Source organism: Platalea leucorodia (genome assembly GCF_965183815.1).
Source record: "Platalea leucorodia genome assembly, chromosome: 5".
Taxonomy (NCBI): domain Eukaryota; kingdom Metazoa; phylum Chordata; class Aves; order Pelecaniformes; family Threskiornithidae; genus Platalea; species Platalea leucorodia.
In genome coordinates, this window is record NC_138827.1 from 33,976,453 (window position 1) to 33,989,085 (window position 12,633).

A 12,633-nucleotide genomic window follows, 5' to 3' on the forward strand; every position below is an offset into this window, starting at 1 on the left:
TTGCATTAGAAATAGCTGAGGGAGGGGGAAAAAAGAAAAAGGTTTTCTCATTTTACAAAAAATCACTGTTGTATCAGGATTTTGGATACAAAGTCACTGCTTATGAAGGGCGCTATCCCAAAAAACAACCCCAAAACCCAACACATTGTGGAGAGATCCAGCGCTAGGAGCGTTGCTCAGACCCGTTCAACTCCTCCCTCTCTGCGGGAGGCATTTCCAGCAAAGAGAGCTTTCATCTTTCACATTAAGTTGCATTGCTGTTGGCAGGGGATCTGTGCATCAGTTACACAAAAACTTCTCATCAGCAAACTGGGAAGAAATCTCTAGTATTATTTATCACAGAATATTAGTTTACAGAACTATAAGGACAGTGGTGTAGGAATGCTTTTGTTTTAAATACAGATTAATTCCTATTCTTGGTGCTTAGCACATGTTACTGAAAACAATTCCTGCTGTTCACCAAAAAGCACAACAAAGTTCTCAGCACCATAACTTTACAGGAAGGTAAAGGTGTAGCAGGCAAGTGTTTACCTCCTGGTAACAGACCATTTTGGACCTTTATCCTCTCCAAGCCTAGAAGATGCATGGAGAGAAAAAAAAAAGTTTTTAATCCTCAAGAGATATACTACACCGCTGTTTTTATTGTTCTCTGGCATCAGCCCTTAGAAACAGCTGGAAGCCTCAATGGCTGCCTTCTCTGTGGCCCTCCCAGTCAGTGCATACACACAGCTCTCTGACAGGTCTGCTACCTCTAACCCGAGGCTACAATGCCACAATCAATCTGAAAGAGAAGAAAAAAGCACGATAAAAGTGTTTAAGCACTCGAATTTGTATGTTCTGTGCAATATGCTCAATACCATATTCTAAGAAAAACATATTCACTCTGATATTATGTGTGATTACAAATAATTCCTAATAACTTCTAGAGATACATATCTAGCATTTAGGCCATGTATGCATCGTGTAAGCTTTATTATGATGAAGCTAGAGAAGAGGTTCCAAAAGCATACTGCAAAAGCTTCTCCTTGCTGACAGACTTGTTTCGATATACATGCACAAATTTGCTCTTCTCTTCACGAATATCAGTATGTTACACAGACAAAACCCTTTTTAGCATACATTCATCAGTAAATGTCCAAGAAGAACAAATCAATATGCCAAAACAGAATTTACAAAACCTAGGTGATAAAGCTCATTTTCCAAGGGCTCAGAAACTACAGAATACAATAGTACATTTATAACATTTTTCATCCTGATGCTAGAGTCAATTTTCTTCCGTGCAAAAATCCAGTGCATTGGAAATCCTGAAAGCATCCAACTCCACACTGTATGAAGCAAAAATAGAACACCCATGAAGGGTTCCTAATGGACATGGCGAAGTTGTAGTTTCACTTTTTTTTGGCATTTTTTGAAGTAGTTTCAGTGAGGTCATCATATATTTTTGTTTCACTTTCACCAACTCATAGAATCCTAGACTCAAGACCGTCTAAAGTGAAAAGACTGATCTAAGGGTTGTGTTTAATAAGGACAAAAAAAAAGAATAAGAAAAAAAATCAATACATTCTAGAGTATTTTTATTTTTGTGAAGAAAGCTTTCAATACGTAATGCCAAAGTCTGCAAAGTGGCTTAAGTTTTTATTGATAAAATGACATCTTAAATAACATTCTGCACAATGTCTAGTTCTTTAGTGATAGGTTGACTACTTCTAAGATTTACTTTGAAGTACGGGGGAAAGAATTTGCCCATTTACAATTCACAATCAACCTCAAAAATGTTGTTACTGTGTTTAGATCCTTCCTCTTTTTTAGGTTTAACTGGAAAGAAAAACTGCTTAGAAAAGCATTAAAATATGTTTAAAACAAAACAAAATAAAAAAAAAGTCTAACATTAAAACTATTTGTTAGACTCTTTTCAGAAAAAGGGGCAGAACAGATTACTTCAAAAGCAGCTTTAGAAGCAAGATCTCAACACCGATTTTCACTACAACCACAGCGCACATACAGAGCACTCAGGTGACACCAATGAATCCAAAGTAGCAGTCAAAGCAATCATCTTCCTTGCTCGAATTCAGAAGATGTGTTTCATGTGCTTGATTCCATATGTTTTGAAGAAAACCATGATGATCAATGCCCAGAGCCCTAAAATAAATCCTCCAGGAGGATGCCAGTCCTTTTGTTTTGGTTTCTGAAAAAAAAGAAAAAACAAACAAACAAACAAACAAACAGAGATAAACAAAGAATTCGTACTTAGTTTTCACATTAAACGGGCACTGTGTTTATCAAGTGCAAAAAAAAAGAAATCCTTGCAGCAGAGAACAATCCCAATAAGCTGTATTTCTTCATAAAGTAGAAGCATCTTTCTTCTTGATGTGGTGGAACGGCTGATGGGAGGTGAGCTGCCACTCAAGCAGGGAGGTTAAGGACCACAAAAAGGCCACTAGAACTGTGCCCGAGACACCACTTTGACAGAGCATATCAGCGTTGTGGGACATGTTCAAACTCATTTGTTTGGACAGACTTTCTCATATCTGGTCTCATGTTAATACAAGAGAAAAATGCTGCGAGTATGAAAAACAGTTCCTACAAGTGAAAATGTGAAAGAGAAAAGACAGCGTTGTTTTTTCCACTACCTAGAATGTTTTCTACAGCTCCTTTTATACTCAGAATTATGTGAATAAACAGATATCTAACCACATAAGAAGCTAAGATTCATTATTACAGGAATATCATAAAACAAAATAGGATTGGTTTTAACGTCAATCACATTTCCCAGGGGCCTCATTGAGTCTAACTGCCTTTCCTTAACGTAGAAATATATTCTGCAATTCAAATCCTTGTCCCTTCAACAATTTTTTCCATCTTCAGTAAAAAAAGCGATACACTGCAATTTGTTAAGGCCTTTTCTATCTCACACTTAGCAGTAAGACAAGACAAAACTTGTCTGTCCTCTTCCTCCTCATATTTACAAAAATTTCAGATACTCCATATTCAGTGAGAAATGGATGGCAGAAGAGCTGCTATGTGCCCCAAGATCTGTCTCTGAGGCTAAGAACAAGGTGAAGCTATATGAATCCAAAATTTTAGTTAAGAATATCATAACAAAAATATCAGAATTACAGTATGTAGAAGTATAACTCAGTCCCTCATGCCTGTGCCTACTCTCGCCCTCAGCAGGTATGTTTTACAGATCTTCTAGGCAGACAGAGATGATTTACTATTACAATAACAAATACTGAAGTGCTTGCTGAGCTTTTTATTCCCGCCTTGCTGAAAGATTTGCACTATTTTGCCCTTGTAGTGAACGAGACACAGGGGGCACAGAGAGCATTTTGGTTTTGTTGCATTTAAGTCACATTTAAAATTCCCTTTCTGCCATGTGAATAACTATTGCGAAAGATGGTACTGTTTCAATTTCTGCGTGAATCTGTATACGGAAGCTTGTCGTTCTCCACTAAACGTACCAGGTGGCTGGTGAACTTTAATGCAATAATGAACAGTTTGCAGCGTCTGTTCTTTCAAAACAGCTTTCCTATCAACAAGAAAACAATGTTTGTTGAGGCTCCCATTTTCTAAGCTACATAGTTTAGCTTTAGGATTTTTCTCCCAAGTACCACGCTTGTAATTAAAAAGTATAACAAACAGCCACGTCACCTGAGACACCCGAAGAACTGAAATATTAATGATTTTACTCTGATACAGGAATCACAGAACCAGCCTTATAATTTACATCAACAGCAACAAAACCAAAGATAGGAGCAGAGATGGTGCCTGTGTATGCAAAGCACTCAATCTCCTAAGAAGCACCCATCAGCTGCGGTGTACGTGCTGGTGGTAATCTGCCACCTCGCTGATACTCGCAACCACGCATCCCCCTATAAACAGCTCAGAAAATCAGCTCTGCGTGTTCAAAAAGGCTGCCAGCACACCTCGCTTCTGAAAGTAACAGCACACGACACTTCTCCACACAAAGGAACTTTCTTGTTTAAATCCTCCTAATTAACCCGTAACTTCGTATGCATATTGCAGTGCCCGTTTCATCAATCTCTTTGTACTATCAATCTTTCCTTTCTTGGATCTCAGACAAATTCCTTACCACAAAGTGGCACCTGACCCTTCTAGACAAATGACTTCAATTTGCAGTCAGTGACACTAAAAGCCTCTCTCTCCTATTTTGTATAGAACACGTAATTTAATTTCTTTAAAGAATTTATATGAATAAATATTTATAAGGTGATCTATGAGTATGGTTTTACATTTTGTCATGCCATGTACTGAAGCCTCCATGGAATTCCACAAGCAAATGGAGGCCAGTGCAGCAACGGCTCCGCGCTGGGAAATCAAGGACATACATATATGGGATGCAAAATTAAAATGTGAAGTATTAAAAACATGAAGGCACAACAAAAAAGAGATATGAGGCTATACAAGAGCTTAATACTTAGTAATCTTAAAAATAAATTATCTTAATGAGGAAGATTTACAGACCCAGAAACTGAAACCTACACATAAATATTAAACCTCAATAAAAGGGCAAAGAGATGCAACTCTATTGTACATCTGTAAGTCAATAGTGAGGTTAATTGAGCACAAAATTATATTGAAATATGCCAGTATTTTCCACTAGGGGCATACAGATATCAAAACCTTATGAATACCTAAAACAGGATGACAGAGATTCATGTTTAAACCTACAAAGTATACCTTTAAGAGCTGAAATATGTCACTTTCTTTAAATTAACTTGATCATAGATTCCCAAGAAAGTTCATCAGTGAATTAAAAATGTAATTAGCTTTCGAATTGACAAGTTCATCCTTCTGAAATCGTAACAAATATGACATAGAAAACTTGAGTAACAAATCTTTGTCCAGCTGGGCCCATCAGCTAAGCAGCAACAGCACTGAAGCTCCTTGACAAAAAGCTGCATTTTGCACCTGTGAATGAAACCCATCTACATGGAAGATGAAGTCGCTGCTTCCATAAATCATGTCAGCAAATTGTACTTGTAACGTGGGCCGGCAAAGAGCTTTCAGCTGGCACCATTGTAACAGCATACCCAACGATTCTCTCCTCTTGGCGCAGCTGCGTCACTCCCATGAGCACTGCTGGTGTACCTGTGTCAGCGAGGAAGCGCGGCATCGCTCCGAGCTGCCGCAGCTACGTCAGCAGTTTTGCATTATGAAGGCAGAGGCCAAGGCGGGATGCCCTTCTACAAACATACGTGAGCCTCAACTGTGTTGCTGCAGAAGCTGCTTTGACTATTTTGTGCAGGCAGGTGGGGAAGAGTCACAGAGATCGCTCCTAATGGGAAAAACTATTAAAGTAAAAAAGAATCACTTTAATAGCCAATGAAAAAGTTTCCATTTTAGATCCACATACTGGAAAAAGGCTTAGCAAAGACAGAATTTCTTTCTATGCTTATAGCAGTTCTGTTGCCATAAGCAATCCCTAGATAAAGTGTCCCTTTATATCAATTTTAGGACTGATCAGAAAGCATTAGTGAATAGAAAGTTCTTCCCAGATTCCTAAAAAAAAATTCAGTATTTATCCAATGAACATTGCCTAGTTCAGGGTCTTATTCCAGCAAATTTCTATGAATCTCAGGCGTTTTTCTGAAAGTCAGGCATTTTCTCACTCGCGAGAAAATGCTAAATGGACAAAAAAAATGTTAAGTGTTGCAGTATTTTCATTTGCAATTAATTATGTATCTTTATTATGCCTAAATGGATGTGAGAATGCGTACTATTAAAATACTACAGATTGGTTGCAGTATGTACAAATTATGCATAACTTTCTGATATTTGGGACCGATCAGGAGGAGCAGAGGCAGCAGCTCTTACGGCTCAAGTTAGTCTGAATTTCCCTGTTGTAGTACCCACCCAAGAACTCAGTATACCAAGTACTGCTCATGTAACCCACGTACTTAGGTTTTGTGATCTGCGCCACAACACAAGCCCATTATAAACGCTCTTTATCCCTACAATAATAGCAGAAACACACAGGTGAAATGCACGTATAAAATGGTACAGTGTGTCACGAACAAACACATTTAGCAGCTGAAGGGCTAGATTCCAAATTTAAAGGATAGGTAGCTAAGCAACAGCAAGCTTCCTCCTGTGAACAGTTTTCTGTTGTACGCTCTCTAGTTCTGGTAGACTCATTATCTGGTGGAACTTAAAAACAGTTAACAGAGAGTTGCTCCAAGTACTGTAATTAAGGAGAGGATAAAACAGCGTATTTTCAAACTGGATGGGTCTGTAGGGACCTGAATGGAAAGTATCCAAGACTTTCAATGAAGGTGTTTCATAAAACATGCAATACTTGTTACTCCAATTAAAATGAGTTTTATGCAAAAAAAAAAAAAAGTATTAAAGCTGAAGTGGTAATTAGATTAAGAATGGTTTAATTTTAAAATGTTACATCAGCACAGAAATAAGATTTAAAACATCATGTATTAACATTTCACATGGAAACCACTGTGTTAAATATCATTATAATCCAACCCTACGGTCCTCTTCCAACAGAACTCCCTTTGCATTAGTGTCCTCAATAAGGACAAAAATATGGTACAGAAAGCTTTGGGTTAAACTCGGAATCCACATTGGGATGGTGGCAGCAGAGAAAGCAGTGCACACAGTATTATAGTCAGGAATGTAGTAATTACCAAATGGAAAAGGGATATGCAAATTCTTCACCCTCCTCCAGCATCTTATTCCAAACAGGGCTTTAAGAAAGTGGGCAAAACCTTAAAAATGAATGTGCACATCGTCCTTGCTATGGGGGATGTTCTCCCCAACCTGAGGCAGATGGCGTGTGTCTGTACCACGGGTGCAAAATATCCATATGTAACTGCACAAAAATAAAACATTGGAAGTGCTGTGTTCCAACGAGTCCATTAAAGTGGCAGCTATCGTATTTCAAATTAATCCCTGCTTGATTCTCTCGGGAGTTTCAGTGCAGAGTGCCCTAGACCCAGTTTTGGCCTATTTATTGCCGCACACGCGGTATAAAATACCACCCAGGATTCTGAGGCTTCCTGGCAGGGAGCAGCAGCTACAGCACCGGGGGGAAATCCCGTGCACACCCCTCTCCGGAGTTCTCCACCTCTACTGGTCTTGGGGGGCAGCAAGCACTCGCAGGGAAGCGAAGCATGCTTGCTGCTTCTCTGTGCCGTGCTCGCCGTCATTATTAGATCAGTGGGGTGAATTTTATGTATTTTGGGGTGTAGATTTCCAAGTTTTCTTCTTGGTCATTCTCCATTTAAATGAACATTTCTATTTCTTCCATTGCAATACTAAAGGTTTTCTTTCTTGTTTCTCAAGATACCTAATTTTCTGTTACGGTCTGTGTTAAAGACCAGTATTGAAATCTGAAAAAAGAAAGATCCACATTTCAAAACAGGTCTTCGAAATCCAGCAACCCGCCTGCTTCTCATCTCAGAAAAAAACAGCTGATCTCAAACTGAAGGACAAGGGAACTCCTTGGAAAAGCCAAATTCTGCCATGCAGTGCACTGTGCCAATAGCACATTATATATTTCCTAGAGGCACTCCATAACAATTCAGGTTTACTTGCAATTTCAAATTTCAAACTGGGTAATCCTCTCAATTCTTATGAGAAAGCACACAACAAAGTTTAATTTCAGAATGAATTTATATGTATCACAAGCAAATCACTGCATAAAGTATGTCTTCAAAGCTTTTAGTGGAAGTATGCACTTCTAATTTGTCAGTTACAGTTTGGATTTGGGGTCCTCGCAGGGGGGTGGGGGAAATCAAGTAACTCCAGCCATCTAGTAATAGTTTAATCCTCTTTTGTGCCCACAGGGAGATTAAAGTCATAAGACAACTCCAACATAAATGGTGTCTGTTAATCTGCAAACCAATTTAAAGCACTTTTGTCTAAGCTCCCAGTTTGTATTTATTAACCACAGTGCCATGATTACTGATATCTCCAGTATTAATAAAATAATGAAGAAAGTTCACTCATCGACAACAAAAACTCATGAAGGATACGGGAAAGAACAGCTGTTAAACTAAATTAACATATCAATGCCAACAACTGCATTTTAAATATTTACTTTGAAAACTGTATAATCACCATAATATAAACTACAACACTGTTATGATAGCTTTAGTTTTTCATTTCCTTCTAAAATATGTAATCTATAAGGGCTTTTTAGAAATGAACTTCTACTTATTATTCTCTACTTTCAGTGTTATCTCTCAGCATTACATAGCACTTTAAAGTGCTTTTAGTGGTTTAACAATTATTCATTAATCTTCCAACCTGTGACACAATTCATAATATACTTCTTCTAATCAAAGGGAGCTTTCCCAGCACCTGGGACCCAGGGCAGTTTAATTCCCAGACAAGCCAGCGCTCAGATGAATGATGCCCGCCTGGCAAACACAATCGGGATTGTACTGGGGGGCCTCCAAACCCAGGCGTGTGATTTGCTACATCCAAAGCTAACGAACACAGCTCTGTACTGGCAGCGGTAACCATCCCCATCTATCTCCGACAGACTGGCACAGCAGAGGTCTTACCTCTGCTGAGGCACGAGGGCTGAGCTCTTACCTGCTCAGCTATCACTGACTTACGGTATGGAACTCACGTATGCTTTAGGGTGGAGATGGAAAAAGTCAAAATGTAAAGTTGTATTTAGGGAAAAAAACCCAACTACATCTATTTCAGGTCTATTAAGCAAATTGGGTTTTATATTTTAATCAAATTCATACTCTTATATGAAGCCATGATCATGATTTTTCACAAAAGGGCACCTAAGCGCACAGCAAATGTACGAATTACATTTGCAAACACAAAGCTTCATGCCAACTGAAGCATGCAAAAATAGAAGATGAGCAGCTTAATTAAAGTAGACTCGGTATTCAAAACTTGGCCACTGCTACTTTGAGCGGCATCCTCCTTTTTTAATATGTTTATATTTAATTAATTGAAACAAGAAGAGGATTATTAGCGAAAACAAGACTAAAGGCATTCAGTGCACAGTGCCATGCCACAAATGGAAAGATAAACTTCTTGAGGTCCTTACACTGGAGGGGGTCAGAAAATGACAAAAATACACGCTAGCGAGGCAGACCTCGGTGAAGAGGCCCTCTAAAAATGATCAGATATAAAAGCAACTCACTTGCTGCTACCAAAACTGGGTTAAGCAGACAGAAACAGCAGCTGCAAAGAACAAAGGAGGTGAAAAGGGTGCGTAGAGGCTGCTAGAGGGACAAAGATATTTTGTATTCACAAAAATACAATTTTGTAAATAGGGCCAAGCTATTCTCAGAGCACGGTTTTTCCAAGCAGCATGCACTGCTCACTTCCCCCTGGGAAAAGATTATCTGAGAATCTTCTACGGTGCAGATCTTGTTCACACGAATACCATGTCACGTTGCCAGTGGGAGCAGAACCAGACCCCACCTCTCAGCTCTGCGGAGACGAGGCAGTAAGTGCATGCATGGGCTCCTACCTGTTTCAGTCTGGGATGATTACTCCAAGTCCCAGCCTCACCCAGCCCAACCTTTCTAAGGAGCTCAGCTCTCCTGCTTCCTCCTTGGAAATGTAACTTTGATTTCCCATAGCGTCTCTGGACCACAAGGTGAGTCCATTCAAATGCTTTTAGATCAATATGCTCTGAGGGAGGTTTTTTTTTCCTTAATCTCGTAAAATTAATTGTATGCCTTACAAGTTCCATTATGAAGTATAATTTTGATCATTCAAATTCAAACCAAGTTTCTTCTGTTTATATGGAGAAACCATGATGTTCATAAATTATTATGCTATTCCTTTCAAAGTAGTAGTGACGCTTCTAACCACACATTTTTTTTCTGGATATCCCATGAGTATCTATTCATTTATTTCCAGGTGACAGGCTGTATTAACAACAGATGTTAGACAACATTAGATCTTATACTCAATATGCCCTACTGAGTACAAGATCTAATCAAATATCTCGGCAGCTACATTTTAAGAAACTGGAATCCAAGTAAATATTCCTTATTCACGTTGTTCTTACTGCTCATTTTTTAAATCTCTGCAACTATAACGTAAAGAGTTTTCCTTTGCCCTGAGCCGTGTGCTACATTATACGTGTATGCAGTTCAGCTCCACATTTTCTAGCTCCAGCTTGCCCGACTCAACACAGCATTAAAGAGGCAAGCATGAAAAAATGGATGGAGGGAGAAGCAGCGCTGAGGCAAAAGGAGCCTGCACATTTATATGAGCAAGACCAAATATGGCTGTGTTTTTATTGCTTCAGTAAGAAGCCTGTGTATTATAGCTGGTGACAGACAGTTTTGTTCCCCCCACCCCACCCAGCTTTTAAAGGCGATTGTTGTGTTAAGTAGTTTTGCACTCTCATGCCAGACAAGTATTCTCACCCAAGTTTATGTTGCACGTACTCTCTCTGTGAGCATAAAAGAAGGAAAACGAAAAAGAACTATTCTGAAATACCAACCTAATACTTTTGGCTACTCTAGCTGCTACACAACCTCAAAAACAAATCATAAAACATGGACACTGCAGTAATACAGACACTTATTTAGTGGTTGCACTTAATTACACCTACACCAGAAAGCCATTTCTGTTATGCTTGGTATGTCAAAGAATAAGAGTCCCAGAGAGCAGATCCCTTCCTACAGAGAGTTTTTGTAGGCAGCTGCCAATAAGAAAGAATGGCAGATTTATGGTATCATAAATATCCACTGTTCCCACATGACATTTGCATGACACTAGGTTCATCAGTTGAACGCTACGTGGGGCTCAACAAAGACCATCTTCCTGGAAGAATGAATGAGTGTAGCTGAGTATACACTCCCCCAGACTACCACATGTAATACGTACAGTATCAACGTCTTTCTGAAAGGGTAAGTCTTTAAAAAAGATAAAACCACAGATTGTCTCATCTAGTGGCAACCCAGTTGCACCTTTCCTGCCTACCATCTAAACTAACCACAGGCTACTGCCCTACTGATGTCATGTTGTCACTCAGTCCCCTGTAAGTACTACTCATCATCTGTTTGTCAGCCATGTATTTGTAGATGGTCTTTTGTGTTAAGCACTCCCTCCTGAAAAGATGTGATCACTCACTAATTCACAGAGCCCCACCATTGGAGCCAGGCTTCTCCAGGAGCACCGAGCCAGAGGAGGCAGCTGTCAATGTGCGGGGCCTCTCGCCCTGGGGGGAGGCTGCAGGGAGGAGAGAGCTGGCTATGGCAGGGTGCCACACACCGAGCAAGAAAGCCAGTTGCTACAGAAGTAACCGCTTGCACAAAGCTGAATCACAACCTCATGCAAAGAATTTGCGCAGGAAGGACGATGCGGGATGCTGTCTTGTTTGTCCAACAGTATGAACACAATTGCTCCATTACCGGAGTCTTCATTCATTTACCCCTTCCATTCATTCTTCAAATGGAAATGATTTCATCAAATTTAAACCCTCTGAATTATTTAGGAAAACAATTCTAGACAGAGCACTAGAGAGGAGCCTGCCAATATCTCTATCTCTGGCCATTCATCAGTCCTGTCAAGAGCTGGTGAGTTACATTGCTGTGCTCCTCACAGCACGCTACTGAAGGGTAAACAAAATATAATTAACACCAAAAAATCACCAATAACACCTCACTAAGTTTACACGGTTAAGTGGGATAAACGTGTGTATATATTTGGAGCTAACAGTGCCTTCACCTGAGGAAAAGTGTTCAGAAAGGTACCTGCCATCACAGCACTGCAAAATACGTCAAGCTAAGATTGAAAACATTTATATTTTTTCCTTATCAATGTGAGCTTATTGGTAACAGCTACTTTTTATGCTGCATAAGCTTAGAAGAAATATAGTAGATAGAAGAAACCTAGCAAAACTGTTACTGCTAATTTTACTACTCACTACCATTCAAATAAACACTGCCTATCAGAGAAGCTCTCATGTGTAAACAATAAAAAAGTAATGATTAATAAAAACTGTACAAGGTTATGTGAGAAATGAAAACGTTACAGAACACTGAACTGACACCAGAAAACGGAATTAAATCTTGCATCTTGGACAGCCTACTATAACATCCTTCAGTAATCTGCTTTATATAGAAAGGTCCTGTTCCTGCATATACTTAGTGACAGGTAACACAAACTAAGTCAAGAATTTAGTCTTACGCTCAAATTACACATGTGCTTACACACACACACACTAACATTGTGTTTCTACGCCCAGTGCAATCAGTATTAAGCAATAAAATAAGAAATAAAGACTAAGAAATACTTTGCAGTTTGCCTAAGGATCTAACAGCATCCCCTCCTTTCCCTCCACTCCACACACATATCCATGTACGCACTTGACTTTCTTAGTCCTGGCATTATTATGCCAGGGACACAAATACAAACCACCAAACCTGTAACTGGAGAACAAATCTAACAGCCGGAATGGACGCTGACCCTCCTATGCAGGCCTCGTCTCACAAAAACTGCACAACCATACTGTACGTTTAGTTGGGTAGTTCCCGTTCACAGCTTTTTGGGAGAGAAGAGCTAAGGAAGGATCAGACCACCCTAAGGCACAAGTTAAGAGAAACTGAAAGTGGGTCTTGACAGAAGCCATTCAGCAGTGTCAGCAAACGTGATAAAGCAGAA

The 12,633-nt window shown here is 39.4% G+C and overlaps 1 protein-coding gene across 1 annotated transcript in view; it reads right to left on the reverse strand.

The window, feature by feature from the left end:
* Window positions 1–610: 610 nt before the first annotated feature.
* The window catches only part of PIGK (phosphatidylinositol glycan anchor biosynthesis class K), a 73,151-nt gene continuing 61,128 nt past the window's right edge, over window positions 611–12,633 (reverse strand). Inside the window, exon 11 of the mRNA XM_082314481.1 lies at window positions 611–2,185. Within this exon, the coding sequence (XP_082170607.1) occupies window positions 2,069–2,185 (117 nt within the window). The 3' untranslated portion in view covers window positions 611–2,068. The remainder of the gene's footprint in view (window positions 2,186–12,633) is intronic.